This window comes from Dryobates pubescens, chromosome Z (genome assembly GCF_014839835.1).
Source record: "Dryobates pubescens isolate bDryPub1 chromosome Z, bDryPub1.pri, whole genome shotgun sequence".
In the NCBI taxonomy this organism is placed as follows: domain Eukaryota; kingdom Metazoa; phylum Chordata; class Aves; order Piciformes; family Picidae; genus Dryobates; species Dryobates pubescens.
In genome coordinates this window covers 123936095-123962642 of record NC_071657.1, presented here as the reverse complement: position 1 = coordinate 123962642, position 26548 = coordinate 123936095, and the positions used below count along the sequence as shown (strand labels likewise).

Sequence of the window (26548 nt, the reverse complement as noted above, 5' to 3'; positions counted from 1 at the left end):
CATGTACATTGCCTACCACAACATAACAGCAAAAAAAAAAAAAAGGATACAGAGGGCATGCTTTCTTTAACAAAAGAATTTTGATATATACTGAAGCAACAGTATGGCATGCATCAAGAATAGTGTGGCCAGCAGGAGCAGGGAAGTCATTGTGTCCCTGTACTCAGCACTAGTCAGGCCACACCTTTAGTACTGTGTCCAGTTCTGGCCCCCTCAGTTTAAGGACATTGAGACACTTGAACGTGTCCAGAGAAGGGCAACGAGGCTGGTGAGAGGCCTTGAGCACAAGCCCTACGAGGAGAGGCTGAGGGAGCTGGGATTGTTTAGCCTGGAGAAGAGCAGGCTCAGGGGAGACCTTATTGCTGTCTACAAATACCTGAAGGGTGGTTGTAGCCAGGTGGGCGTAGGTCTCTTCTCCCAGGCAACCATCACCAGAACAAGAGGACACAGTCTCAAGCTGCACCAGGGGAAGTTTAGGCTCAAGGTGAGGAGGAAGTTCTTCACTGAGAGAGTCATTAACCATTGGAATGGGCTGCCCAGGGAGGTGGTGGAGTCAGCATCCCTTGAGGGGTTAAAGAGGGGATTGGATGTGGCACTTGGTATGGTTTAGTCATGAGATCCGTGGTGACAGGTTGGACTTGATGATCTTTCAGGTCTCTTCCAACCTTGGTGATTCTGTGATTCTGTGTAACAGTCATAAATTTGTACATAACTATTTACTCTAAATCGTTTGCAAATATTAGAGAAAACTCATAGAGCTTTTACCTATGGATTCTACTCCAAGGAACTAATGTTAGTATTAATTACCTGACTTCTTAAGTATCTGTATCTTTTACAAATTCAGCATTAACTTTCTGAACTTGAAGACTCAAATTTTATTGAGATCTAGGGTAGTGAAACAGAAAAACAAAAAAGAAACTGGATGAATTCAGCTTAAAATTACTTCCAAGAACACTGAGCAGCTCTTTACTCAATACAGTCTATGGATTCTGAAGAACAATCCACCATGTCCGTGTCTTCTGTAGAATGTTTCATCAGCTGAATCACTTTATTTCACTGGGTTTATAATTAGGTCTCTGTAGACAGGACCCCAGTGATGCAATTCACATGAAAATCTTTGGTTTAGATGTCTTTAGAGCTGGATTCCAATCCTAAAATCCATTTAATTTTAGAAGGTTCCATGATGAATAAACAAAATGGAAATGCTGAGTATTGGCATATGTCTTACTCTTGGCATCATACAGATGACTACAGAAAGATACCTCCATCTACTCAGACTCCAGAGCCTGATAGCGTTCTCCCTCTACCTTGAAGATACACTTCCCTGTTTTCAGGACTATTTCTTTCATAATGAAGCACAACAAAACAAAGCAAATGCTAAATTTAAACATAAAGCAGGCAGTGACCACTTTGGATTTATTTTTTTTTTAAATAAAGATGCACAAGAATGTAGTGCAGTTGAACAGATTTATATTAATAGGCTGGAGTTTTCTTTAAGAAAGGAAAGAGCCATGCTCAGTTTCTTGCTCTGCCTTTGAATATTCAAACTTACATTTCCTATTTTCAAGGAGTCTGGACTGTGTCAAGGTACAGCAATCGAGATGGTGTATAAAGAGGATTCCAATTATTACTATTCTCCCTTTCCTCCTCTGATTGCCTTTACAAAGGCAAACGGTGTCTAACATTGCATTGTGTTAGAACACATCCCTGCAAAGAATACTTACTGCATTTAGTTCCTGCAGCAGAGCAAATAGGTCATGAGAATAAGAGAAAAGCTGAGTGCTGACATTCAGGATCATAGCCTTCAATATGACATCTATATTTCTTTGTTTTATATATATATATATATATATATATATATATATTCATATATATTCTTTTAATGTGTTCTTAGCATGTGATGATATCTTCTTAGCAGATACTCTGTTTTTATGATTCCACTTCCACTAAGTTAAATGCAGGAACTATTAACACACTGTGCTTTCTGCTCATAACTTAGTCTCAGTTGCTATGGCATGCATTTTTCAGGAGAAAAATAAATATCTGTAACTATAGCAACAAAACCAAAAAGTTTCATTACCTTTCATTTTTCAATGACTATAATCTAAGGCTGATCAGTTCTTAATCTCACCTGAGAGAACTACGACTTTACAATGGCCTAAGGGCAACCTTACTTTTGGACTTCAATATGTGGTATTCCTCAGGTCTCGGTGATGGGGCCAGTTCTCTTTAATATCTTTATTGATGATTTGATGAGGAAATAGAGTGCATCCTCAGGAGTTTGGCAGATGACACCAAGTTGGGTGACAGTGTTGATCTGCTTGAACATAGGGGTGCTCTACAGAGGGACTTGGACAGACTGGATTGATGGGCTAAGGTTAACTGTATGAGCTTCTACAACGTCAAGTGTGAGGTCCTGTACCTTGGCCACAACAACCTCATGCAAAGCTACAGGTGTGGGGAAGAATGGCTAGAAAGCTGTCCAGCAGAAAGGAACTTGGGGGTACTAATTTGTAAGTGGCTGAATATGAGCCAGAAGTCTGCCCAGGTGGCCAAGGTCAACAGCATCCTGGCTTATATTAGAAATTGTGGCAATCAGGATCAGGAAGGTGATTTTCCCTCTGTACTCTGTATTGGTGAGGCTAGCATTGGCAAGAGGCAATGTCCTCAAGCTGCACCAGGGGACGTCTAGCCTGGACACTAGTTAAAAATATTCCACTGAAAGCGCTGTTGTGCATAGGAACAGCTGACCAGGGAAGTGGTTGAGCCACTATCCCTGAATGTGCTTAAAAGCCATGTAAATGTAGTGTTTAGTGATATGGCTTAATGGTGAACTTGGTAGAGTAGGGTTAGACTCAATGACTTTGGGGGTCTTTTCCAAACAAAATGATCAGCCATTAAATTCTATCTTCCCTATGTTACCAAGTACCCTTTTTTTCCCCAAAGCACAGACTTTAGTTCTAGATAGTAACATGCTATCCACATTAATAATAAAACTCTGATATTATCCAAATAAATTATAAAAACCCTCCAATCTCTATGTACTTGACACTACAATTGATTAGAAAAATCAATAGCTGCAAATTTGCCAGGTCACTATTACCACAAAACCAAGTCAGTTTGTGTGTGTTACTAAAAATTACAACCTCTTATCAGTAATGTACAAAATTTAATGAAAACATTCTGAATAAACTCTGCAACAACACAGATTTATACTAACACATTAAAAACAATTTCATCTCTATGCTGTGGTTCCTTGCAGGCAAGTAACGTGAAGAAGCCAGGTGAGCTGTGAGCTTAAAAGTGCTGTATTGTTTTCTGAATGTTACTATCAGTTTAGGATCAGCACATCCTCCCCATAGGTTGTTTTTTCTTAGTTTGGAGCTGATGCTGCTATACTCAAGCCTCCTAAATCCTTACTAGTCTTTTTTTTTCATAGATCCTTGCCCCACTGTCTACAACTGCAGTTCAGTTTAATGGTGTTGAGTAAATGTTTCTGTTCAAATGTCTGAACGTATGAAACAGATAACAAAGGCTGTGTAAAATGATATGTAATCAATTTGAAAAAAAAAAAATCAAATATCATTGCTTCTATTCCTCCAATAATCTTTTAAGGGTGCTATTTCAACTCCAAAAACCTGAGGTTACAGAAAATGAAGTATGTATATATAAAAAAGAGCTTACATTTGCAGGTCCATCTGACAAGGAGCTAATTTAGTCTTATGAAAAGTACCAGAACAGAAAAATCTATTATATCTCAATTCTGCTATTTCTATTCTCTCAAAATGAACTCTTCAAGAGGTTACAGAGATCACTTGCTTTATGTCATTTTACATCAGATGAATAATGAACACTATATTAGAACCCACAGAAAGTCACACTTTTGGAGCAATTGTACCTGTGCGCTTGTACTTAATGTCATGCATAAAAGTAAGCGGGATTACCCCCCTGAGGAAGGCTTGTAACATGTAATGCTTGCAAAACTGAAACTTGAGGTGAAAAGCAACAAAATTCAAAGAAAAAAAATATCTAATACCATAAACAATGAACTGCAGATGGTTGCAAACTATCTTCACACAGTTCTTACCATTCCCTATGCCCTAAAAGGCAGTTTGGATTCATGACAACACTTATTCAAGGTTTGCCAGTAATAGGATGAGGAAGTTCACACATAATAAAGCAACTGCTAACAGACACTGGAGTCAGGAATCAATAACTAAAGGTCGGATCACAGCAAGCATGTGACAAACTGCTCTAGAATTTGTGCTTTCATGTGGACATGAAATCCAATCCATTTGCTTTCATACCACCACTACTGCCATAACCTTGTTTTCAGCAATCCATAACACCCAAATTGTTTTCTGTCAAGGTCTAAAGCCCTCTCCCAAATCTATCACCTGCTGTGGCATTCAGTGGAGTGAACACAAAAGATGTGCCCTTACACTCCTTTAATTCTCAGAAACTACAGTAAAGTTTATTTTGTTGATTAATGTGCAGGACAGAATGAAGAGTGAGTATTTAGCACCTGACACTAAAGATAGTGGCTTACACGTGATTTTACTAACAACAAAAATTGATTTATTCAGCACAATCTTCCTTCAGCACTCTGGTTATTTATGTTTCCCAACTGCAAAGCATAAATGCAATTTTGTCAAATTCAGTCCAAATTCAACATGGTTCCCTCAAAATCCTACTGCCACATGTAAGACAACAACTAGTATAGTCATGGCTTTGTATACATTTTGAGTAATGCTTTTTTATCTGTTAATAAGCTTAAAGTAGTAGCTTGTACTTCCTTTCTTGTATTTGTGAGCCATTCTGTCTAAAGTGGTGGGGTTTTTTGTTTTGAAGTCTAGTCTTTCACTTCTCTAGTGGCCAGTCTTAAAGCAGATGGTGTTTGTTGCCTCCAGAGCATGTCTTTCTATGGTGATGAGAGAAGAACATACTAGCCAACAACTAGAAGAACTGCCACCCATGGGAAACACTCACATTGGAGAAGTTTGTCAGGAATACTTCAGACAGATTATGAATGGGAGCCTTCTGACATGAAGGAAGCCGGAATTGTATTGGATTTGCACAGCAAGATCTTAGTAGCAGGGGGACAACAGGGGTGGCTTCTATGAAAAGGTGCTAGAAGTAGTTTCTCCTATGTCTGATAGAACTGATGACATCTGTCCCCAAGATGGACCCACTGCTGCCAAGGCAGAGCCCATCAGCAACTGTAGTAGTGCCTCTATAATAACATATGTAAGAAAGGAAAAAAATTGCACAAGGGCAACTGGAGACTGAAGTGAGAACAGGGAAAGGAACAACTCTCCTGACACCTAGGTCAGTGAAGGAGGAGGAAGAATGAGTTCCTGACACTGAAGCAGAGGTTCCCATGCAGCCCATCATGAAGATCATGGTGAGGTAAGCCATCCCTCTGCAGGCCACAGAGGTTAACAGTAGAGCAGATTGCAACCCATGCAGGAACCTACAACCACAGCAAGGTGAACATCCAAAGGATGCTGTGAACCCACATGAAGACCATGCTCTACCAGGTTTATTGGCAAGACTTGTGACCCCATGAAGTAACATGGCTGCTCCTGAAGCACTGCACCCTGTGGAAGTGACCCAGCTCTGGAATAGTTTAAAAACTGAAGCCTAGTTTTGAATTGGAAATGATCTCTCCCCATCTTTAGCTCAACCCACAAGCCTTTTGTTGTATTTTCTTTCTCCATCCTGCTGAGGAGGGCAGTGGTAAGGCAACCTTGGTGGGCACCTGGTGTCCACCCAGGGTCAGTCCATCGCCACTGCAAAAATGCATTTAACAGTTGAATCTTCCTGGAATCTTCCCCAAACAGAACTTCAGACTTTTGTACTCTCCTCCTGTACTCCTCTTTATGAAGTGCATAGTGGTTCTGCTACTGTTCACTCCCTTGCTCTTTCTCTTGGCCAGAAATGTGCTGGGAGTAGAAATAACTGCTGAATATTTAAAAATGCAAAGGTTGTCAGGGCTCCCACAGAATTTAAGTTCTAGGAAAAGCAGGAAAGAAAAATGGTTTCAGGATCAGCTCCCAGCTGAAAAATAGGCCAAATAAATCCTAAATGGATGCAAGAGTGTATTTGACTGTTTCACTGAAGAACAGGCAATCTCTTCAGTGAAGTGCAGGCTCCTTTTATTAAAAGACTCTTAATTCACTAAGGGCAACCCCTCCATCGCCATGTACCAAGGAGAATTAACCTCATCACTACTACAGAGCAGGTGATATTTCTAAGTTTTGAATGTGCTCTGATTAGGAAGGAAGAAAATAGAGATACTGAAAAATGATCACAAAATCACAAAATGTTGTATGCATACATGTATACATGTTCCTCCACAAATAAAGCCAATGAAAACTGAAACAGGCAAACAAGATGGAGAAAAATATACTATTGAAACCTAAAATGGCACTACAAACTATGAAGTATAGAAAATTAACTGAATATCAAGTACAGAAATTGAATCCCGAGTCAAGATTATAGTCTGCTTGTTTCCAAATGTGAAATTTGTTATCTGGATCAAAAGATACTTAGATAAAATTAATATTGCAGCAAAATTTAAACAAAAAATAAATTCATATGGTACCTGATGGGCCGATTTTCTTTACTATCAAAGAGTGAGAAGATTACTTCCAGTTCCTCTCCCAGATTGGAGCACATGAGACTTTTCATCTGAACAAAAAGATGGTGGCTGCTAGCTGGTACTGGTGTGTCTTTTTTTCGATGACGATGCTCCATCTAAAAATACCAGAAACACCACAGTGGCCAGTTTGAATTAATCACAAAAATCTCAAAACAAAAAGAGGTAAAAAATGGGAGAAGTTATTTAGATTTTTTTGGTTGTATCTGAGAAGGAAAATTCAAGGAAATTACTTTCCCCGTGTTGTACTCACTGCATCATAATTTTCTCTAGGAGAAAAAATAACACCTAGAGTAACCTTTTTTCTACTCAGAAAATTCTAAGACACTTAAGCAATTTAAGGCTCAGAATTGCTTACCTGTTAACAGCTGCATTACTTAAATATGAGCCAAAGCCCATGCAAATCAATTGGTTTTCTTAGACCTCACATTAAATCAGAGTAAGAAACATCAGTGCTGTTTCTTGTGAACCAACAGTCTTTTATACTCAAAGATCTTTTTCTGTGCAGTTAAACTGCTATTTACATTAATGTTAGAAAAGACCAACAGCCCAGTATGATTGTGACAATGCATGTATCACAAGTGTACTCTAATTCCACAAATCTTCTCTATACAGGATTCATGGGCCAGGTAAAGCACTAATGAAAAACATTTCATCAGCTCATTGATGATTAAATTCATGTTAACAGTCACAATTCTAATGTTAAAATTAATTAATTAATGTTAAAACCCCAAACATCTAACAAATAACATGTAATATGAGCATGTGCACACACAAATTTCATATCAAACCAAAGCATCTCATAAAGATGTAGAGATTACATAACTGTTCAAAAGAAACCTCTTTCCCCATAGGGAAACTCATTACATTATGAAATGCTGGTTTATTTGATCAAAAAGTATTTTTGCTTAAGTAGATGAAAGCTGCCATCAAAACATCAGCATGCAATTTTGTAGCAAAAGTACTGAGTATTATATTCACATACCAGCCGGTAGAGCTCTGTAATGCTGATCTCTTCAGGATCTACCATAGCATATTCTTTTCTCGGAACTAAGTCAAGTCCTAGTTGTCTGTGTGAGAAAGAGTAACAGTAAGTACTTTATACATGCAAAGGACACTAACTTATTGCTTCTATTTCCAGCAACCAACTTATATGTTGATTGGTACTCTACAATGTACTTCATTTTAATGTATTTTGGCTGTATTTATCATTCACAGATGATTCCTCCCCTTCACTTGGTAACATTGATAGAATACATTTCCCACAATATTTAGATCTGTTCCACATTGTGGACTATCTACAATGGATATTGTCCTTTGTACTATTGTGGACATCATACAATGTAGAATCACACTAGTGTTGTAAATTTGACAACTACGGAAAAGAAGATGATTAACGGGAAAATCAAATGCCAAAACATCAGTTTATTTTCCATTTGGATAGGATGGCATCAAAGTTACTTTGTTGTATCCCCTAAACAAAATAAACGAACTTGAACCAATAGGAATAAGTTTATTTTCAGCACAGTCGCAAGCAATAAAGATTAGGAACATATATAGGACAGTCACTGAATCTAGAAAAACCCAGAAGACTAGAAGAGCTTTCTAAAAAACATGGTTTTTAAAGAGTAGGAACTCATGACTCCAAAACTCATCAACATTTTATTCAGTTAGCACAAAATTCTAAGCAGTTAATCTTACACAGTTATTGACTTTTTTTTCCCCCACTATGTTAGGTATTTAAGCTTTCAGACAGCAGTAGTTCCAGAATCCCCTGAAATTCAGTTATTATTCAGAATACTGTTGAAGTTATTATTCAGAATACTGTTGAAGATTGCTATACTCAGTCAGAGTTTACCTGAATAAATATAGGCTAAAGAAAAAACTTTGGAAACAGCACCAAAATGTCAGAAGGTATTTTAATCTTTTTCTGGCCTGTTTTTTTAGTTTGCTTGGTTTGTTTGTTGTTGCTTTGGGGTTTTTTGTTTGTTTAAAATGCTAACACAATTTGTGCTACCTCCTATTAGTTACTCAGATGGAAGAAAGATGCAGAATATAGTGACAAGGTGTATGTTAGAGAATCCCAAACATGAAGTCAATTGTGTGGCAAGTCAAAAAGGAAGTAACGTCAGCCAATATAGTTTCGCTTAAGACAACAGAGCTATGCTAACTGCATCACATAGGAATCTGGCCAGAAGCTTTTAAAAAAGACATAAAACCATGCTAAAGATATTCCAAATCAATTCTCTTGCAGGCAGTACAACTGCTATTCAATAAAGGGGGAAAAAAAATTTAAAAGTCACTTTATTGTTAAAACATAGGACAGAAAACCAACTGAAAGAGTCTAGTAAAGGAAAAAGGTACCACGTGTCTGAAATCTGTTCCTCATTTCAACATTCTGAAGCTGCAGCATTCTAATTCGATTACACTACTTTAATTAATGATTATATTTACTCACTCATTGCCCCAATCCAGACGAGCAGTGATGTGTCTCTTAACATCCTTCATTCGATCATGTGTGAGATGGCCAACAAGGACTTGCCTTCGCAGGTCTAGGATTTCATTCATTATGTGCCAGAGTCGGTGAAATAGATCTCCCTCATTCCTCTGTGAGATAAAAATATAATTACCTCTCCATCACCTGTATAAGCTGACAATTCCAATAAATATAGATATGGTGGAGATAAAGGAAACTCTTTATTACTCTACTTAAGTCTTTTTTCTCCCCTTTGTACTGTGACCATTTTACCTGCATGCACCTCTGTGTGTGTGCACCCATATAAACATATTTAAGAACTTTCCACTGACTGTCTTTGTACCACACTAACTCCAAATGCCTCATATTTACAGTCTAATTTATGTGATATGACAAAACTTCAACAACAACAAAAAAATTGCTTTATTCCAAGCTTGTCTTCATTCTGTGCTGCTGTCCTGTCCAAACTGAGTATGTGACAATGCAATTCAAGACTGTTTGAATTTATACACATAAACGAATGGCTCCTAGCATTCAAACACTACGCCACAGACTGTTAAATGTTCTTTTAAGTTGTTCTTGCATGGATACAATTGTACACACCACTGTCTAACCATAAGTGAATAATATCACATAGATGGAATCTTGTCCAGACAGTTGTTCATTCTTCTTCTAACTGAAGTACAGAAATTGTGAATGATTGCTTTTTAAACCACATCCTCCTACTCCAATGATTTCTCTTAACTGTTTTCTCCCAAACAGGAGTTTTTATCTCTTCATTCACCAAATCTAATTGCAGAAATGCAACAGAAAATACAACATGGATTCAGAAATAGAATGGTTATGGCTAAAAAAAGTTATTAAAATTAATTATAAGAAGATGAATCTACTAACAGTTAAACACAAAGCTAGGACTTATAAGTATCTATAAGGTGGAACCCTTTCACAGAGGGGCATTCTGTAGGGAGTTGTAATGGAATTAAGACTGATATGAATGAAATATTAAAATGTATACATAAAGTATGAGAAGAAATGGAAGAACAAGGAAAGACAGGCACTATTAACCACAGAAAGAGTGATTTCATGTAAATGTGGAAAGAATTGAACTGACCTGAAGATGTAAAGTAGAGGGACAGAAAAGACCAGACCCGCAAATTGCCAAATACAGAAAATAACAAAGTGTAAAACAGCCTGTTCTGGGCTGCAATAGAGAGGTTCAAAATGGCAATCAACCAGTATTGCAAAAGCCAGTGAATTTTGGATTTGTAACTAATATTTTCAGGGTTTTGGGTCATGGGTATTTTTTTCCTACTCATGTGCATCATATTCTCCAGCCCCATCTCATGGCTGAGCAGGAGGCAGGAGGTGAAGGCAGACAAACCCTCCCTGCAGTGCCAGGCTGGAGTATTGGATGTGCGCAGCCGTTTGGTTTCATCCCTCCATTGGTTTTCCTGAGCCCCTCAGTAGGAAACAACATGCCTAAGGATGGGAGCCAAGAGGTTTGGGGAGCAATAACTGTGCTCTTCCCAAGAATAGTTGGACCAGATGATCCTTGAGGTCCCTTCCAACCTGTGTGCAAGAATTCTATGGGACATTTACTTAAAACTTATGCTAATCAAGAACCACTCCCCAGCCTCCCTCAGTGATGAGGAATTAACAGCTGGCATCCCTTGATCTGCGTCATACACAGGAGATCCTGGACAATATGAGAAAATAAGTCAAACCCACTGGCTGTCATAAGTTGTGTTGAATCTGCTCCTATTCATACCATGGTCATATCACACAAGCTTCAAAATGAAAGTGCTGGATGGAGCAAAGTATTACAGCGCTTGAAGTTGAAATTGTAACATGAAAGCCTTCCTGTTCCAGTTGCTGCTTTTAGGTTCTGGTTTTGAGGTGTTGGCTTTTTTCCGCAGGCATGGCAGCAAGACAGGTGGACATTGTTGGGCGCCCTGTTTTTCTGCTTTATGGTGGGGTTTTTTTTTCCCACATTTTGATGCTCTTTTGCAAATAAGCTAAGCTAAAGTAATTATGCATTATGTTATCTCATTTATATAAGACACTTTTTATTTCAATTCTTTATGTAAACCCAGAGGGGGTTTTTGTAGCAGCCAGAGGGGTGTTACCTTTCCTCACTTCTATGTTGGGGGGGAACAGGCAGGTTAACACATTACAGTGTGTTAACCTGTTACACTTTCTGAGAGATTTTTAATAATATACTACATTTCTGTATTTAAATAAAATACCAATATTTTTTCATACACTTATTTTCAACTCTTCTATTTAGCAGATATGAAATCCTTACATCCAACAGCTACATAATGAAGCTGGAAGACTTAATCAGTAAGTTGCTGAAGTTTGGCAGCAGCAATAGTCAATGATTGGAACAAATTAAGAGACACATTTAGATCATAATTAGAATAGTTAAAAAGCTAACTGATTTTTTCTGCTTTTAATATATACTTATACTAAACATTAAAGCATCTAAACAACACTGTCTTCTAAGTTTGCACTAAATCAAAGCAATATTATTCAGGGTACTTACCACATAGAGTTGTTTCCACATCGTTCCCCAGTCTCTTAAAGTTGATGTCATTTCTGTAATAACAGAATCTTCTGTTGGAATAACCATTTCAAATTGTCTGTAACATGCAGAAGAACACATGATATTACACAAGCTTTACAAATCCCATTACATTTACTAATACAACGAGTTCCACCTGCCAACAGCAATGTCTATCAACCTGTATGGGTGCTCCTTCCACCCATGACACTTTTCATTTGTCTGTTTAATCCCCATGAAAAAGTCTTGGAGGAAAATCATTTAATCCCTACAGAAAGTCTTGGTCCTACAGAAGTCACAGCGAGTTTGAGATAAGCATGTCAAAAACTACTTTCACAACAGGGTAATTCCTTTCAGCTTCAGCTTAGACTCCAAACTACTTGTTGTTCCCATGTTTTTACGTCTCTTTTTATAGAAATATGATATAAAATGCCATTCCTTTAACTTAAAGAGGATAAAAAAAAAGGGGCACAAAAAAATTAAACAACCCACAACTTAGTACAGCTGTCTATTTGATGTTGGCCAAGAAAAAATGGGTTTGGCTTAGTCAAGACCAAACTCTCCAGAACTCAGTCACTTTACACACTATCAGCACTCCCACTTTGTTTTCACACAGTACATTTCAAAGGTTTGCATTCATGCCTGGATTACTTATTATATCATTTCTCTCGCAGAAAGTTAACATTGTGACAGGCCCTGGCTACAATGCACTATAAGGTCTGAACAGGAAACACAACACTAAGATAACAGAGGCAATGAAGATAGCACTCCCTGCAAGTACTGTCATGGTGTGTGCTAACAAAAAAATATGCCAACTAGGTTGGAAGGGACTTCAAAGATCATCTAGTCCAACATTTCTTCGGAAAAGCATGGTCTAGATAAGATGGCCCAACACCCTGTCTAGCTGGATCTCAAGTGTTTAATGTTGGGTACTCCACCACTTTTGTGGAGAGAGTATTGCAATGTCTGATTGTCCTTGTGAAAAATTTTCCTCTTGTGTCTAACTGGAATTTTGCCAGGTATAACTTGTTTACTGTGATGATTTACAGTAATTGTATTCCTCTGAACCTTCAGTTTTAACTGCAACCTCTTTAAAGGGGAAAGGATCGTAGGGCATGACAAACCATGTGGCTTGAACTCCATAGCAAAGAACAATGTGTTTAATACCACTGCAAAGCCATTTTCACCAGTGGGTATGAAACTATTCTTTCCAATATGGTTGCAGTCTTCATGATAATTTTTACTCACCGTGAATCACAGACTCTCTACTCACTCATTCATGCTTCCAGAAAGGGTCACTTATACCTAATGCTTAGGCATTCATGTATTACAATGAGAAATCTCTTTACCTAAACAAGTTTCAAGCTGTTATGTATCAGTTCTAAAAAAAACATAATAAAAAATATCTAAATGATACAATGGGAATGGTCCCAATTTTACTTCTAAAGATTTGGAAGAAACCATGTTGAACTAAGAAATTTCCAAAAAAAATTAATCATTTAAAAGGGGCATTGTCAAGGTAAGCATGATATCTGAAAAAAACCAACCAAAAATAGCAAAGATTCTTTTATCCAAAGCATTTGAGTTCTAAATCAAGCCTTTTAAAACTAATTTTAACCAATTTTTCTGTTCAGGTTTTTTTTGTTTTATCATCTGATACATTATTTTACCACTTATTATGGTACAGCTGCTGTCTTCAAAGGAAATGACTTGTCTTAACCAGCAGGTTGAGAGTCAGCTTCTGCACAGAATAACTACTTCTAATTAAGGCAATACTTTTTTCAAGCCAAACATAACAGCAGGAAGTGCAAACATGCAATTGTTTCCTCTCTCCACTAGACAATAGAGACTTTTATTCCCAATTGTGCTCTAGGTCTTTTCAACATACATCACACCAATTTTATGACTGTGCAGGAGTATTAAGTTAGCGAATTTCAATGTCAAGTGGCAGTATGCTGACATGAAAAATATTCGAACACACACAAAAAGAAATCACCACTTTACCTTATAAGCAAAAGATCTTTGGCATAAGTACCTGACCATGTTTTAACATCTGAATCCAGAACATTTCACCTACCCTTTGTTCTTAACACACGCATTTTTCAAGTGAATGTAGTTGGATGGAAATATGCCCTGAAAAAAAAAAATAGTTCAGGTAAAAAAACCTAACATACCCTTATATGAGTCTGGGACACCATTTAGTACCATTTTATATGCAAATATGTGCTGAACTCTAACTCCTCCAAATTATTACCAAAAACATGCAGAAAAAAAGGAATGCAAGATATAGTTGGTATAGATCTAACAGAAACTAAAATTTAAATCCATCAATACTTCAGAAAATTACAAGATAAACACATATAAAACATGCAGCAGATTGCTTGGGAGCTCACTAATGCTTTTATTAATTATTCCAACCTTGATAAGAAACAGACCCACTGTGGGTGTTAATATCTTACCAACAGCATCTTAAAAATAGTATCTTCCTACAGGGAGTTTCAAAATAAAGTTACCTTTCCTTTTATTGAAATTTGTCTGGTTCATAAAAAAAAATCCAAAATAGATTTGGCAGCTATTATGTCCTGCAGTGCATGGGAAAACTGTGACAGATGCCTACCAAAGAGCCTCAGTGTCCTGACAGGTGTGGTCCTTTTATAGTTATTTAAGGGCTCTGCGCTGTTCTTTTGAATGGGCAGCACTGCAGCAACTGTCACACTGTTCTAACCTTCCTAAATCAGAATATGCAAAACAATGCAACTCAGCTTCAGCTTCTGGCAGGGAATTTATTACACTACAGCTCATTTCATTAATTCAGTGAGAATACATATATGTTCTCTTTATAATAAGTACAGCTGCATAGAGTTTTTCTTTGTGATAGTGGCCCATTTTATTTTAACAGACATTAGACTTTCAACAAAAACACATCTACTATATAGAGACAACTGCCTAACACTCCTACTCCTCCATAACAAAAAGTAGTTCAGGAGAGCACCTCCCAAGGACACTATGATGTACAGCCCTGCACTTAGAACAATATGCCACAAAACAGGATGGCTGCATATGCACACTTACTGCAGACCAGCTGCCACAGATAATTTCTTTGTGTGTCAAAGCTAGCAGAATAACAAGGGAAGAATCTTGACACAGCAATAGCAATAACAAGTGGAGTTACAAGGTGCTGTTATTATTTTACATTCAGAGAGACTTCTTTGAAAATTCCGATTCTGAAAACTGTTTGCATTCACACTAAAAGACAGAAAATATATATCTCATTTCTTCACACATCAAGTCATGTTTAGAAAACCTATTCATAGTTTCTATCAACACATTTGACAGACAACAAAGCACAACTGACAGCAAGCATGTGGTGAGGAATACAACAAAAGACACAGAAAATGCACTAACAAATCCCAACCGCTCATGTCTTAAAAACCAAACTGCAATATATATCAATGAGGCCGAAGTAGTAAACATCAGATTAGCTTCTGCTGCTAAATTTATTGCTCACATTCACCCTCTGTATAAAGCAAGTACATTTATGTGAGCAGAGACTGCAAGCCACGGCACAAAAGTCCAATGACTTATGATAGGAGCCTTTCAAATTTACACATATGTGCCCTATTTTGCAGCTGAAGAGACTTGGCAATGAAGAAGGAAAAAAGAATAAAGTTTACAATCCAGATCAAAGGAGCAACAGATGATTAAAGATCTTTCTTCAATGGCTTCTTAATGTGGTTTCCCATACAAAACCCAAAATCTTTACAGTCATAGAATCACAGAACGGTAGGGGTTGGAAGGGACCACTGAAGATAATCTAGTCCAGCTCCCTCACTAATGCAGGTATGTCTAGGGGAGATTTAAGGCAACATGGTGAGTTTTGAAAGTCTCCAGAAAAGGAGACTCCACAACCTCTATGGGGAGCCTATTTTAGTGCTCCATTACAGAGCTAAGTCAACAGGAGAGATTAAAAAAATAGAAAGACAAACAAGATCAACACAAACAAATGCTGAAATATGAATTTCATGGTAATTGCATGTCTGAAAGCAGAAAACAAAATTAGTCTGGTTTAGAGAACTATCAAATGTACTAGTATGGAAATCAAAGACTGCAAATGAAAGAACAATAAAATGAAGCATATATTTTACACAACAAAATGTATCTTTTATTCAATTGATACTCTACTATAAACTGTCTCCACTGGCTGCTCCAATTTATAACACAAGTTGAAATAGGCTAACCAATAGCCTAACCAACATTTCCAACAGTATTCACAAGTTGTATTCTCAGTAGTTTCCTTCCTTCAGTTTAGCTTCCTTTCAGTTCACAAGCAAAAAAGCAGAAATAAAAGAAAATTCACCAGAGCCTCTGATTTTTAAATTGCATCATCCTAATATACTGGAGCATTTCAGAAGTGTAATCCATGTCCAAGCCTAATTAATGCAATATCAATAATATACTTAACATTAACTTTGAAGAGTAAATATCACATACAGGGAGAATTTAAACTTTGAAAAAGTAGATATACATTTTTGCCAGAGAATGCAAAACTGAAATGACCTTTACCTTAACATTGGGGTTTTTTAAGGCAAATCCTCTGTACCATCCTGTGAAGAAAGAACATTTTGCTTCTTAAAGTATGCAAGTAATTTGCAAATTTAAAACAGATTTCATCGTTCCCTTTTCGACAGATATGACAATTACCCAGTGCTGTCAGATTGAACTTATTTTAAAGACTTTCCATACAATGAAAGGGTTTGTGGGGTTTTTTTTAAATCAGCTCATATTCAGATGACTTAATTCACACAATTTCAGGAATTATTCATTAACCCTGTATTCCCAAATGTTTCTAACAATGTAATCCAGATTTATTTTTTTTTTGCACTAGATAGTACACAAAAGGCAAATTGTTTCCTATTCACTGTAAACATTTACAAATAGATTTAGAACATGAGGTCCAAAAATTATCAATCACATTACTACACAAAATTCATAATACCTTTGATTCCAAAGAACAGAACCTATGCTTTCTGCAAGAAAACTTCTTACAAGGTTAACAGTATGAAATCCTGATATGAAACTAAATATGAAACTAATATGAAACTAAAAAATACCTACATAAGCCTAAAGGATAGAAAACTCATATTGACAGAATGTAAATATATTAAGTAGGTAGATTAAGTAAAAAGAAAAATAAAAAAGTGACTGTATTTCTTACACTAGTTACTGACACTTGCTAGAATCATATTAGTATTCTCTACCTCAGAACAGAGGCAGAAAAGAGTGTTTACATTGCTTGAAGATGTAAACTTATGACTGAAAGGGGTCTTTATAGGAGCCTGACTTGCCTTGGAAATACCAAGGCAGAAGAATCACAATGAGAACTTCTTGCTGTTTTAACTGATACACTATACAAATGTATTCTCTATGTGTGCATTAAAGAAAGAGTAAATAAAAAGCACTAATTGCAAATGAATATAGACTAGACTAGACTAGACTAGACTCAACTCGAATTAACCAGGTTGGAAAAGACCTTTGAGATCATCGAGTCCAACCTAACATCCAACACTATCTAATCAACTAAACCATGGCACCAAGCACCCCATCCAGTCTCTTCCTAAACAGCTCCAGTGATGGTGACTCCACCACCTCCTTGGGCAGACCATTCCAATGGGCAATAACTCTTTCTATGAAGAACTTCTTCCTACTATCCAGCCTAAACCTCTCCTGGGGGAGCTTAAGACTCTGTCCTCTTGTTCTGGTACTGGTTGCCTGGGAGAAGAGACCAACCCCCACCTGGCTACAACCTCCCTTCAGGTAGTTGTAGAGAGCAATAAAGTCTGCCCTGAGCCTCCTCTTCTCCAGGCTAAGCAACCCCAGCTCCCTCAGTCTCTCCTCATAGGGCTTGTGTTCCAAACCCCTCCCCAGCTTTGTTGCCCTTCTCTGGACTCGTTTCAGCAATTCAACATCATTCCTAAACTGAGGGGCCCAGAACTGGACACAGGACTCAAGGTGTGGCCTAACCAGTGCAATGTACCGGGGCAGAATGACCTCCCTGCTCCTGCTGGCCACACTGTTCCTGATACAGGCCAGGATGGCATTGGCCTTTGTGGCCACCTGGGCATACTGATGGCTCATATTCAGTCTACTATCAACCAGTAACCCCAGGTCCCTCTCTGCCTGGCTGCTCTCCAGCCACTCTGACCCCAGTCTATAGCAATGCATGGGGTTGTTTTGGCCAATGTGTAGAACCCGGCACTTAGATGTGTTAAATCTCATGCCATTGGACTCTGCCCGTCTGCCCAGTTTGTCAAGGTCAAGCTCTCCTACTCTCTAACAGATCAACACCTGCCTCTAGCTTGGTATCATCTGCAAATTTACTGATGATGGACTCCATGCCCTCATCCAGATCATCAATAAAGATGTTAAAGAGCATGGGGCCCAGCACTGATCCCTGGGGGACACCACTAGTGACTGGCCACCAGCTGGATGTGGCACCATTCACCACCACTGGCCCTCCAGCCAGTTCCTAACCCAGCACAGAGTGCTGCTGTCCAAGCCATGGGCTGACAGCTTTGCCAGGAGTTTGCTGTGGGGGACTGTGTCAAAGGCCTTGCTGAAGTCCAGGTAGACTATATCCACAGCCTGCCCCACATCCACCAGACGGGTCACCTGATCATAGAAGGAGATCAGGTTGGTCAGGCAGGACCTGCCCTTCCTAAACCCATGCTGGCTGGGCCTGATCCCTTGGCCATCCTGTGAGTGCTGTGTGACTGCATTCAAGATGACCTGCTCCATAATCTTTCCCGGCACTGAGGTCAGGCTGACAGGTCTATAATACCCTGGCTCATCCAACCGGCCCTTCTTGTGGATGGGCATCACGTTGGCCAGCTTCCAGTCATCTGGGATCTCTCCAGTGAATCAGGACTGTTAAAAATGATAGAGAGCACCTTGGCCAGCTCATCTGCCAGCTCTCTCAGCACCCTAGGATGGATCCCATCTGGTCCCATGGACTTGTGAGGATCCAAGTGGCTAAGGAGGTCTCTAACTACTTCCTCCTGGTTCACAGGGGAACTATACTGCTCCTGGACTCCACCTGCCAGCTCAGCAGGCCAGTTGTCCAGAAGACAACCTATCCTGCTATTAAAATTTGAGGCAAAGAAGGTGTTAAGCACCTCTGCCTTTTTCTCATATTTTGTTACTACGTTCCCCTCCGTGTCCACCAAGGAGTGGAGGTTGTCCTTGCCTTTCCTCTTGCTACTAATATATTTATAGAAGGATTTTTTCTTGTCCTTCACAGCAGTGGCCAGTCTAAGCTCTAAATGGGCTTTTCTCTCTCTAATTTTCTTCCTGCATGACCTAGCAATGTCCTTAAACAATCCATGGGTTACCTCACCTTTCTTCCAAAGAGGATACACCTCTTTTTTTCCCTTAATTCACCCAGAAGCTCATTGGCCATCCAGGCCGGATGTCTGCCCTGGCGGCTCATCTTCCGGCACATTGGCACAGCCTGTTCCTGTCCCTTCAAGAATTCTTTCTTGAAGTAGGCCCAGCCCTCCTGGACCCTTTTGTTTTTAAGGGCTGTTTCCCAAGGTACCTTCTGAGTTAGTTCCTTAAGTAACCTGAAGTCCGCCCTCCAGAAGTCCAGAGTGGAGGTTTTGCTGCTGCCCCTCTTAGCTTGACTGCATGTTGAAAACTCAATTATCTCATGGTCAATGGACCCCAGACAGCCTCCAACCACCACATCTCCCACCAGCCCTTCTCTATTGGTAAAAAGGTCAAGCAACATTAAAATAAAGAAGCTCACGCAGCACCTGGGATAAGAAGCTATCCTCCATACACTGTAAGAACCTTCTAGACTGCCTCCTCTCTGCTGTGTTAAGTTCCCAGCAGATATCAGGCAGGTTAAAATCGCCCATAAGAACAAGGTCTGGCGATCTTGAGACAGCCTCTAGCTGCCTATAGAATAATTCATCAACTTCTTAATCCTGGTTGGGTGGTCTATAACAGACTCCAACAAGCATGTGTGCCTTGTTGGTCTTCCCTCTAATTTTCACCCACAGACACTCAACCTTATCATCCTTGATTTTTAGTACTATGGCATCTAGTGCCTCCCTGATGTACAGGGCCACCCCTCCACCCCTTCTCCCTCGCCTGTTAAACAGATTAGAGCTCACTGGAATTGTGGGGGAAAATAAGAAGCCAAAATATGCTATACTCTTGATGTACAATTGTGTTAATTCAAGAAAAATAAATAAACAATAATGAGGTTCAGATCAACACTATACAAAACTTAATTATTAATGGAACTTGCGAATGGAGCTGTGTAGCTTGTGAACTCACCATCACATTTCTCTAATATTTGAACAGTGTCTCCAATCTCCAGAGATAGGCCATGTGGGACTGTCCCTCGAAAACCAGCTATTACTGAAAAAGACAATAGGTTTTGATTATTTACTACATTAAAATATAAATCCTTATTCCTCTTGTCAACCGCATTAGAATATTAACAGAAGAAGTTAAGTGAACTTTGAGGTTTACTGAAATTGAAGTTGTGGAAAGAATCAGAGGTTAAGGCACTTTCATAAGCATTAAATTTAAAATACAGAATTGGAGAAAAAAAAACCCAAACCAAACCAAAAAGCACAAAAAAACAACAACAAGCACCACAAAACAAACCACACCAAAACACTTACAGACCTACTATACATGAACAGAAAGCTCATACTGGAGAACACTTAACTACACTGTAACTATCCTGAGGGACAGAAAAATTATTATTCAAAATGCTCACACTAACACTTATCAGGTGTCATACTTTTGCAAGTTGAAAGAGCCAATATTTTTGCTGACATCTATATGACCCACATGCCACAAGATAAAAATCTTATTTCACATTCACTTAATGGATGTTATAGACCCAACACTCCACATAACTCCAAATTGTGAGGAAATAGTTAGGGGACTAAGACCAGTAAAGCATATCTTAAGTGCACAGTCTCCCTTGCAGTCTCTCAGAAGCAAGTGAAGTGGGCTCAACCCAGGACAAAAACTACAGAAATGGGCTTTCCTTGCTGGAGATAAAACATGCCTCAAAGAAAGCATCCACCAGAGCAGTGATGTTCCCAAATAATTAAAATGGTCAAGTTTTAAATCTTTCATTGTTAGTGCTAAAAAAAGGTCAACTGTTTCTTCATTACTCAAAAGCCACTCAAAATGCTCATGTCCACATCTACTACAAGCCCATTAATGTATGAAAGAGCAAATTAGCCATTCAACTCTGAAATTCTGAATTAAAATACTACCTAATTCAGACCATAAGACCAAGCAACTGATCTTGATTGTCTGTACTGTGATACATTTTTGGTGATAGATTTTGAAGCTGAAGAGGAAAATGGCCTTCTAACAGTATCAACAGGGATAACTGCAACCATGCTGTAATCAAGTATCTATACATCTAGATAAAATAATACAAATCTCATAGAAAATAAGAAATTATCAAATCAGAGGCATGCGAACAAAAATCCAAGAGGAAACCCCCATGAGTGCAGATCTGCATGTAAAATAATTACTCTTCCATCAAAGGACTTGCAATATGTTGAGTCACAACAATCCCTTCTGGCAGCTCTTACCTACTGTTGAGGTCCCTCCCATGACAGGCAGAAACCATTCTCAAACAGAAACTATTGTAAAACACAATGTAACCTCTTATTCATTTGTCACATTGTTCCTCAAAGGCAGCGGCAGAGATTAGCCACAAAGTCTGAAAATTCATTGCTGAATCTTTCCAGGAAGTCCCAGATTATACGAATAAAACAACAGTACATAGTCTCTACTATAGGATGGCATGCATAAAAATGTACCCCAAAAAGGTGTGGTTTTGCTAAATCTGTCTTCAGAAACTGAAGACTTCAAAACTCACTAAATTTAGTCATCACCACAATCAAGTACACCATTTTTTCAGAGGTTTATCTGCAAACCTGATTTTCTATATTGAAAGAGTGTGAGTTGAAAAAAAGTGAGAGTTTTCCAATCAATTCATATACAAAGAGAAAAAAAAATAATCTTATTAACTATGTGCAGATTGAAAACAAAGCTCCCTGAATATCAATACAATGTACATCTAAATTCGTCTGTGACACTGGAGTGACAGAGTCATTCTGGTCACCTTCCCAGCTTGCAAGAAACAAGCCAGCGATATGAAGCCTGCCAAAACAGCACCTACAGCCATGGCAATAAAATAAAGGAATTAACAGAAACAGCACAGAAAACCAAACCAAATCCTTTTCTGTCATTACACTTGTGAGATGTCTTATTTTTAAAATCCATGAGATAAAAATGACAGTAATTTTCTTCTTAAGAGCCAATATATCCTGTCACATTGTTATGATCTGACTTTGCTGTGACATTCAGTTTTTATTACTTAGTTACTAGATCTGTTAAGGATCTTTTCACCTGTTGTCATGTCATCATTGTGTCCCCCTCACTTTTTTTTTTCTTTTTAAAACAAGCTTCCTTCAAACAACTTTTAGGACAAAAAAAAAAGACTGAAATAACACAGAGTGTTGGAAATAGCTAGAATTCATTTTAGAACATGTATGGAAGAACAAATTATACCTTGAAATACCTTCCAGAAGGATGGCCTGCAGAGTACCAGAAAAAGAAAGAAATGAGGGCATCACCTGTACCACTGAGCCACTACAATTCACCCAACCCACTCAAAAACCTCTGAACAGATTCTTGCAGAGGTCTTGCAGTAAGGTCAGGCTCAAAATAGGCAACCTGTGATCTTTAGCAATGCCACTCAAAGCGAAAGAAAGCACAAGAGAATGTATATCAAAGCACAGGAATTCACAGATAAACTTATCACACATTCACTCAGGTAACTTTCAACTAATCAAGTAATGTTACAGAACTTGGATTGAGACATGTTACAGAAAGGGATTAAGAGAGATGATGACTGTTTAAATCTTTTTAGTTTGTCTGTGGTGTATATAAGAAAGTAGATTACAGGGAGAGTAATCAGGAAGTCATGGAAGGAGGTAGTTACAGTTCCACCAGAGAAGATACCAGGGTCTGGTGGTTCAGCTAGGACACAGAGTCCTTAACCAAGCAATGATAAGTTGATGTACTGAACCTCTTGTCCTTCCCTCCAATGACCGCATTCTTCTGCAACGCTTCCCAGATGTTCCTTAATCCTTTCTTGTAACACTAGCAAGTATGTAATTAATCACTCTGCAGTGACCATGGCTTAAGTTGTCCAGTCTAGCTTAAGAACAATACACATTCATCATACTCATAGAACTAGTCTCAGAAATGTTTTAGAAACACAGTTGAAATGCAGCAGTTGGCTGACATAATAAAATACTTTCTTGTTGCCCAAAGGCTACTCAGAACAAAGCAAGACAACAACACAGGACACAAAAACCTAATCCGTACAGGTGAAAGCATATGGTGAGAATGACAGTGACATGCAATATTAAAGCAGCTTGGGGTTTAGTGCCAACCTTAAAATTTGTACAGTATCACAGGTGTATTGAATCTCAAGTTATGGAACAACCCATTTCTGTGAGAATTATGGAGAGAATCAGAAAGAGAACCCTCATGAGACAATCACAGGTAAATGAACTGGTTAACTGCTAAGGTTAATCAACTGTGCTAATATTTTCCTAATATTCTTCTACATTTCAATAGAACAGAGTCAGTTCAGCCAAGAAAGTGACATACCAGGCATCCTTTCTACATGTTTCTCAAAGTTTTTAGAATAGAATAGAATAGAATAGAATAGAATAGAATAGACCAGACCAGGTTGGAAGAGACCTTCAAGATCATTGCGTCCAACCCATCAACCAATCCAACCCACCTAAACAACTAAACCATGGCACCAAGCACCCCATCAAGTCTCCTCCTGAACACCTCCAATGATGGTGCCTCCACCACCTCCCCGGGCAGCACATTCCAATGGGCAATCACTCTCTCTGTAAAACACTTCTTCCTAACATCCAGCCTAAAAGGACATGTATGAATGATTGGAAAGAAGTTTACAATCCTTGCCTTCATATCAGAACACCATTGCAATCAGGAAAAACAAGAAAAGAAAAGGAATGAATGATCCACTGGAGCTCTTATGTTCAGCTTCTCAAAAGAAAACTTGGTCTTTTTGCTCTCATGCAAATCTCTTCCTGTCTGTGCTCACTGTTGGAGAATTTTACATATGCCAACAGCCTCCTGTATAAAAAGATCAATCCAAGACCAAGGTCTTAAAGCCTAAAGAAGTGCTTTGGTGTTTTTATTTGGTACAGGAATTCATCCTCTGTTCATGCAGAGCATAAACAGAACTGTTGTTCTAAAAAATGAAACAAGGTTCTTTTTCTACTTGCAGATCTTGCACTTGAGTTAGTGTTATAAAGATGCATTTCAGACCCAGTGAGAGCATAATGGTTTCATGGCTAGCCTGACTTTGTTTATAAGATGAATATATCTCTCCACAAATGGTACATGTGATATGGTGCTCAAGACACCCCCAGTCACAAGATAACACTATGAAAGGAGACATGCAGTACACTGCAGTTCCTGCCTGAGTAGCATGACATACACTCCTGTATAAAGGAATCAGTGCGAGGGGCCTGGAACACAAGCCCTATGAGAAGAGGCTGAGGGAGCTGGGGTTGCTTAGCCTGGAGAAGAGGAGGTTCAGGGGAGACCTTATTGCTGTCTACAACTCCCTGAAGGGAGGTTGTAGCCAGGTGGGGGTTGGTCTCTTCTCCCAGGCAACTAGCACCAGAACAAGAGGACAGAGTCTCAAGCTATGCAGGGGGAAATTCAGGCTTGGTCTTAGAAAGTTCTTCACAGAGTGATCGCCCACTTGAATGGGCTGCCCAGGGAGGTGGTGGGGTCAATGTCCCTGGAGGTATTTAAGAAAAGACTGGATGAGGCACTTAGTGCCATGGTTTAGTTGATTAGATAAGGTTGGGTGATCGGTTGGACTAGATCTTAGAGGTCTCTTCCAACCTGGTTGATTCTGTGAACACCTACAGAAACTACTAATACCTCAAAGAAGAGCATTTGTACCGCAATAGCAGACCCAAGTTTCACATAATAAAAACCAGTCCTTCAGCTGAAGAAAAAGGAAGGTGGGGGGAGGGGGAAGTAAATATTTACCTGGCCCTCTTATGCATGCTATATGCTAAAGTAAAATAGACTCCAGTTGAATGCTCTAGTTGTGATGCTCCAACTAACAGAGGTAGCATATCAACCCAACTAAAGTATGTTAAAAACACTGGAAAACAGCAGGTTTGGTGGTGGGCAACTGCTTGAGAGGGACAGGTTTTGATGGGGAGCAAGATGCTTTGATAGAAAAGGTAATGATGGTAACCGGCGTGGGTAGCCCACTTCAAAGTTTGCTTGGGGTTATGGTCTTAAAATGTTTATGCCTGAAATAACTGAAGATCTGCACATGAGAACTAATGAGGCAGATACTGTTGTTCCTTTCCTCCTAATTGATGACCAGAAGCTATTATTGATTGCAGATAGTATTTGCTATAGCTGAAATCAGGTCCTCTCAATGGCAAAAGCATTTTAAGAGGTTCTACTCTGGAGTTAGTGTCATTCTTTCACCGAATTGAGACTTTCATGTGCAACCATTTCAAGGTTTCTTTTCTATTCCATAGCTAAAAATATTTGTTTTTTAATTAAAAAACTGTAACAAATCAAGGACCTTCTAATATTATAGAAAACTGTATTAGTTAAAATAATAATTTACTGATGCATTTTTCCTTTATGATGGAAAACTGGACTTGTTTTCATGGAATTTTTCAGCTGATGAGCAATGATGAAGGCTCTGATTCAGTGGTCTTTATTGCACAAATGTAGAACAATATCCTTTGAGCTATACTTATGGATACTAAATACAGCAGGCACCTGGCACTGCAAGCAACTGCAGAAAATGCAATGTTAGGCAGCACAACATCAGGACAGACATTAAAATTTTATTTATTTTTTTTAAATCAGACTATCTATTCTACCCGGGATATTGTTTGTAAACTCATATCTGAAGCTACTGACCAGCAAGCGACCAGCAGTACAGCTATTGGTATTTTGTGGCACAGGGATCCCCCAAGCCAAACATGGTATCTGCCTGTTAAACAACCATTGGTGGATTTCTCTTATGAATTTGCCTAACCACATTGTACATGCATGATGTCAGTGTTCACAAACTCACAGTAATCTTTCCAGTTTAAATATGCTTCATAAAAGAAATTGAAGTTTTATGTCCCTTTGTTCTTGCGGGAAAGTTTGAATAAGCAAACTCTTGTCACCCTTTCTGCACCTCAGCTGTACCTTTTCCAGGGTGAAGCTTGCTCTCCTCAGAAGAAGCTGAAAAACCTCCTTAAATTTCTAAACAGGCAGAATTTAGAAGCATACACATACAGAGGCATGCAACTTTTGCTAAAGCAGAATGGGCAAAGTTTGCTGTAAAATGTAATCACATGCACTGAGCTTTGCCTACATATGAATTGATCCAAATGGAATGGCATGATAGTACAGCTACATGGTCATGCTTCTAATAGATGGGTTAATCCAGTAATGCACTGAGCTGCCTACAGATATCCTAGGAGGCTTGTTGCAAACCAAAAACAAGCTAATGAAGACAGGGACAGAAAAGTAGAAAGAGGATGGGTGGGGAATCAATCTAATCTCCTTTCAATAAACACAATATACATATGAATGTTCATTTCAATAACAGATGTGATCCAAGAGATTTCTCTTGCAGGTTTTTTGCTGCACATTAAATATTGGAATCTGGGTTTTGTCACAAGTAGCCATGTTTTCAGTTTGAAACAAAACCCTA

At 38.7% G+C, this 26548-nt stretch overlaps 1 protein-coding gene across 6 annotated transcripts in view; it reads right to left on the bottom strand.

The window, feature by feature from the left end:
* DOCK4 (dedicator of cytokinesis 4) overlaps positions 1–26548 on the bottom strand; it is a 235085-nt gene that overhangs the window by 128805 nt on the left and 79732 nt on the right. For all 6 annotated transcript variants that reach the window (XM_054178712.1, XM_054178709.1, XM_054178710.1 and 3 more), the window contains exons 2-8: positions 20041–20124; positions 16264–16304; positions 13778–13833; positions 11683–11779; positions 9120–9268; positions 7647–7731; positions 6608–6759 (exon numbers count right to left, since the gene is read on the bottom strand). In XM_054178712.1, coding sequence (XP_054034687.1) covers positions 6608–6759; positions 7647–7731; positions 9120–9268; positions 11683–11779; positions 13778–13833; positions 16264–16304; positions 20041–20124 — 664 coding nt within the window. The remainder of the gene's footprint in view (positions 1–6607; positions 6760–7646; positions 7732–9119; positions 9269–11682; positions 11780–13777; positions 13834–16263; positions 16305–20040; positions 20125–26548) is intronic.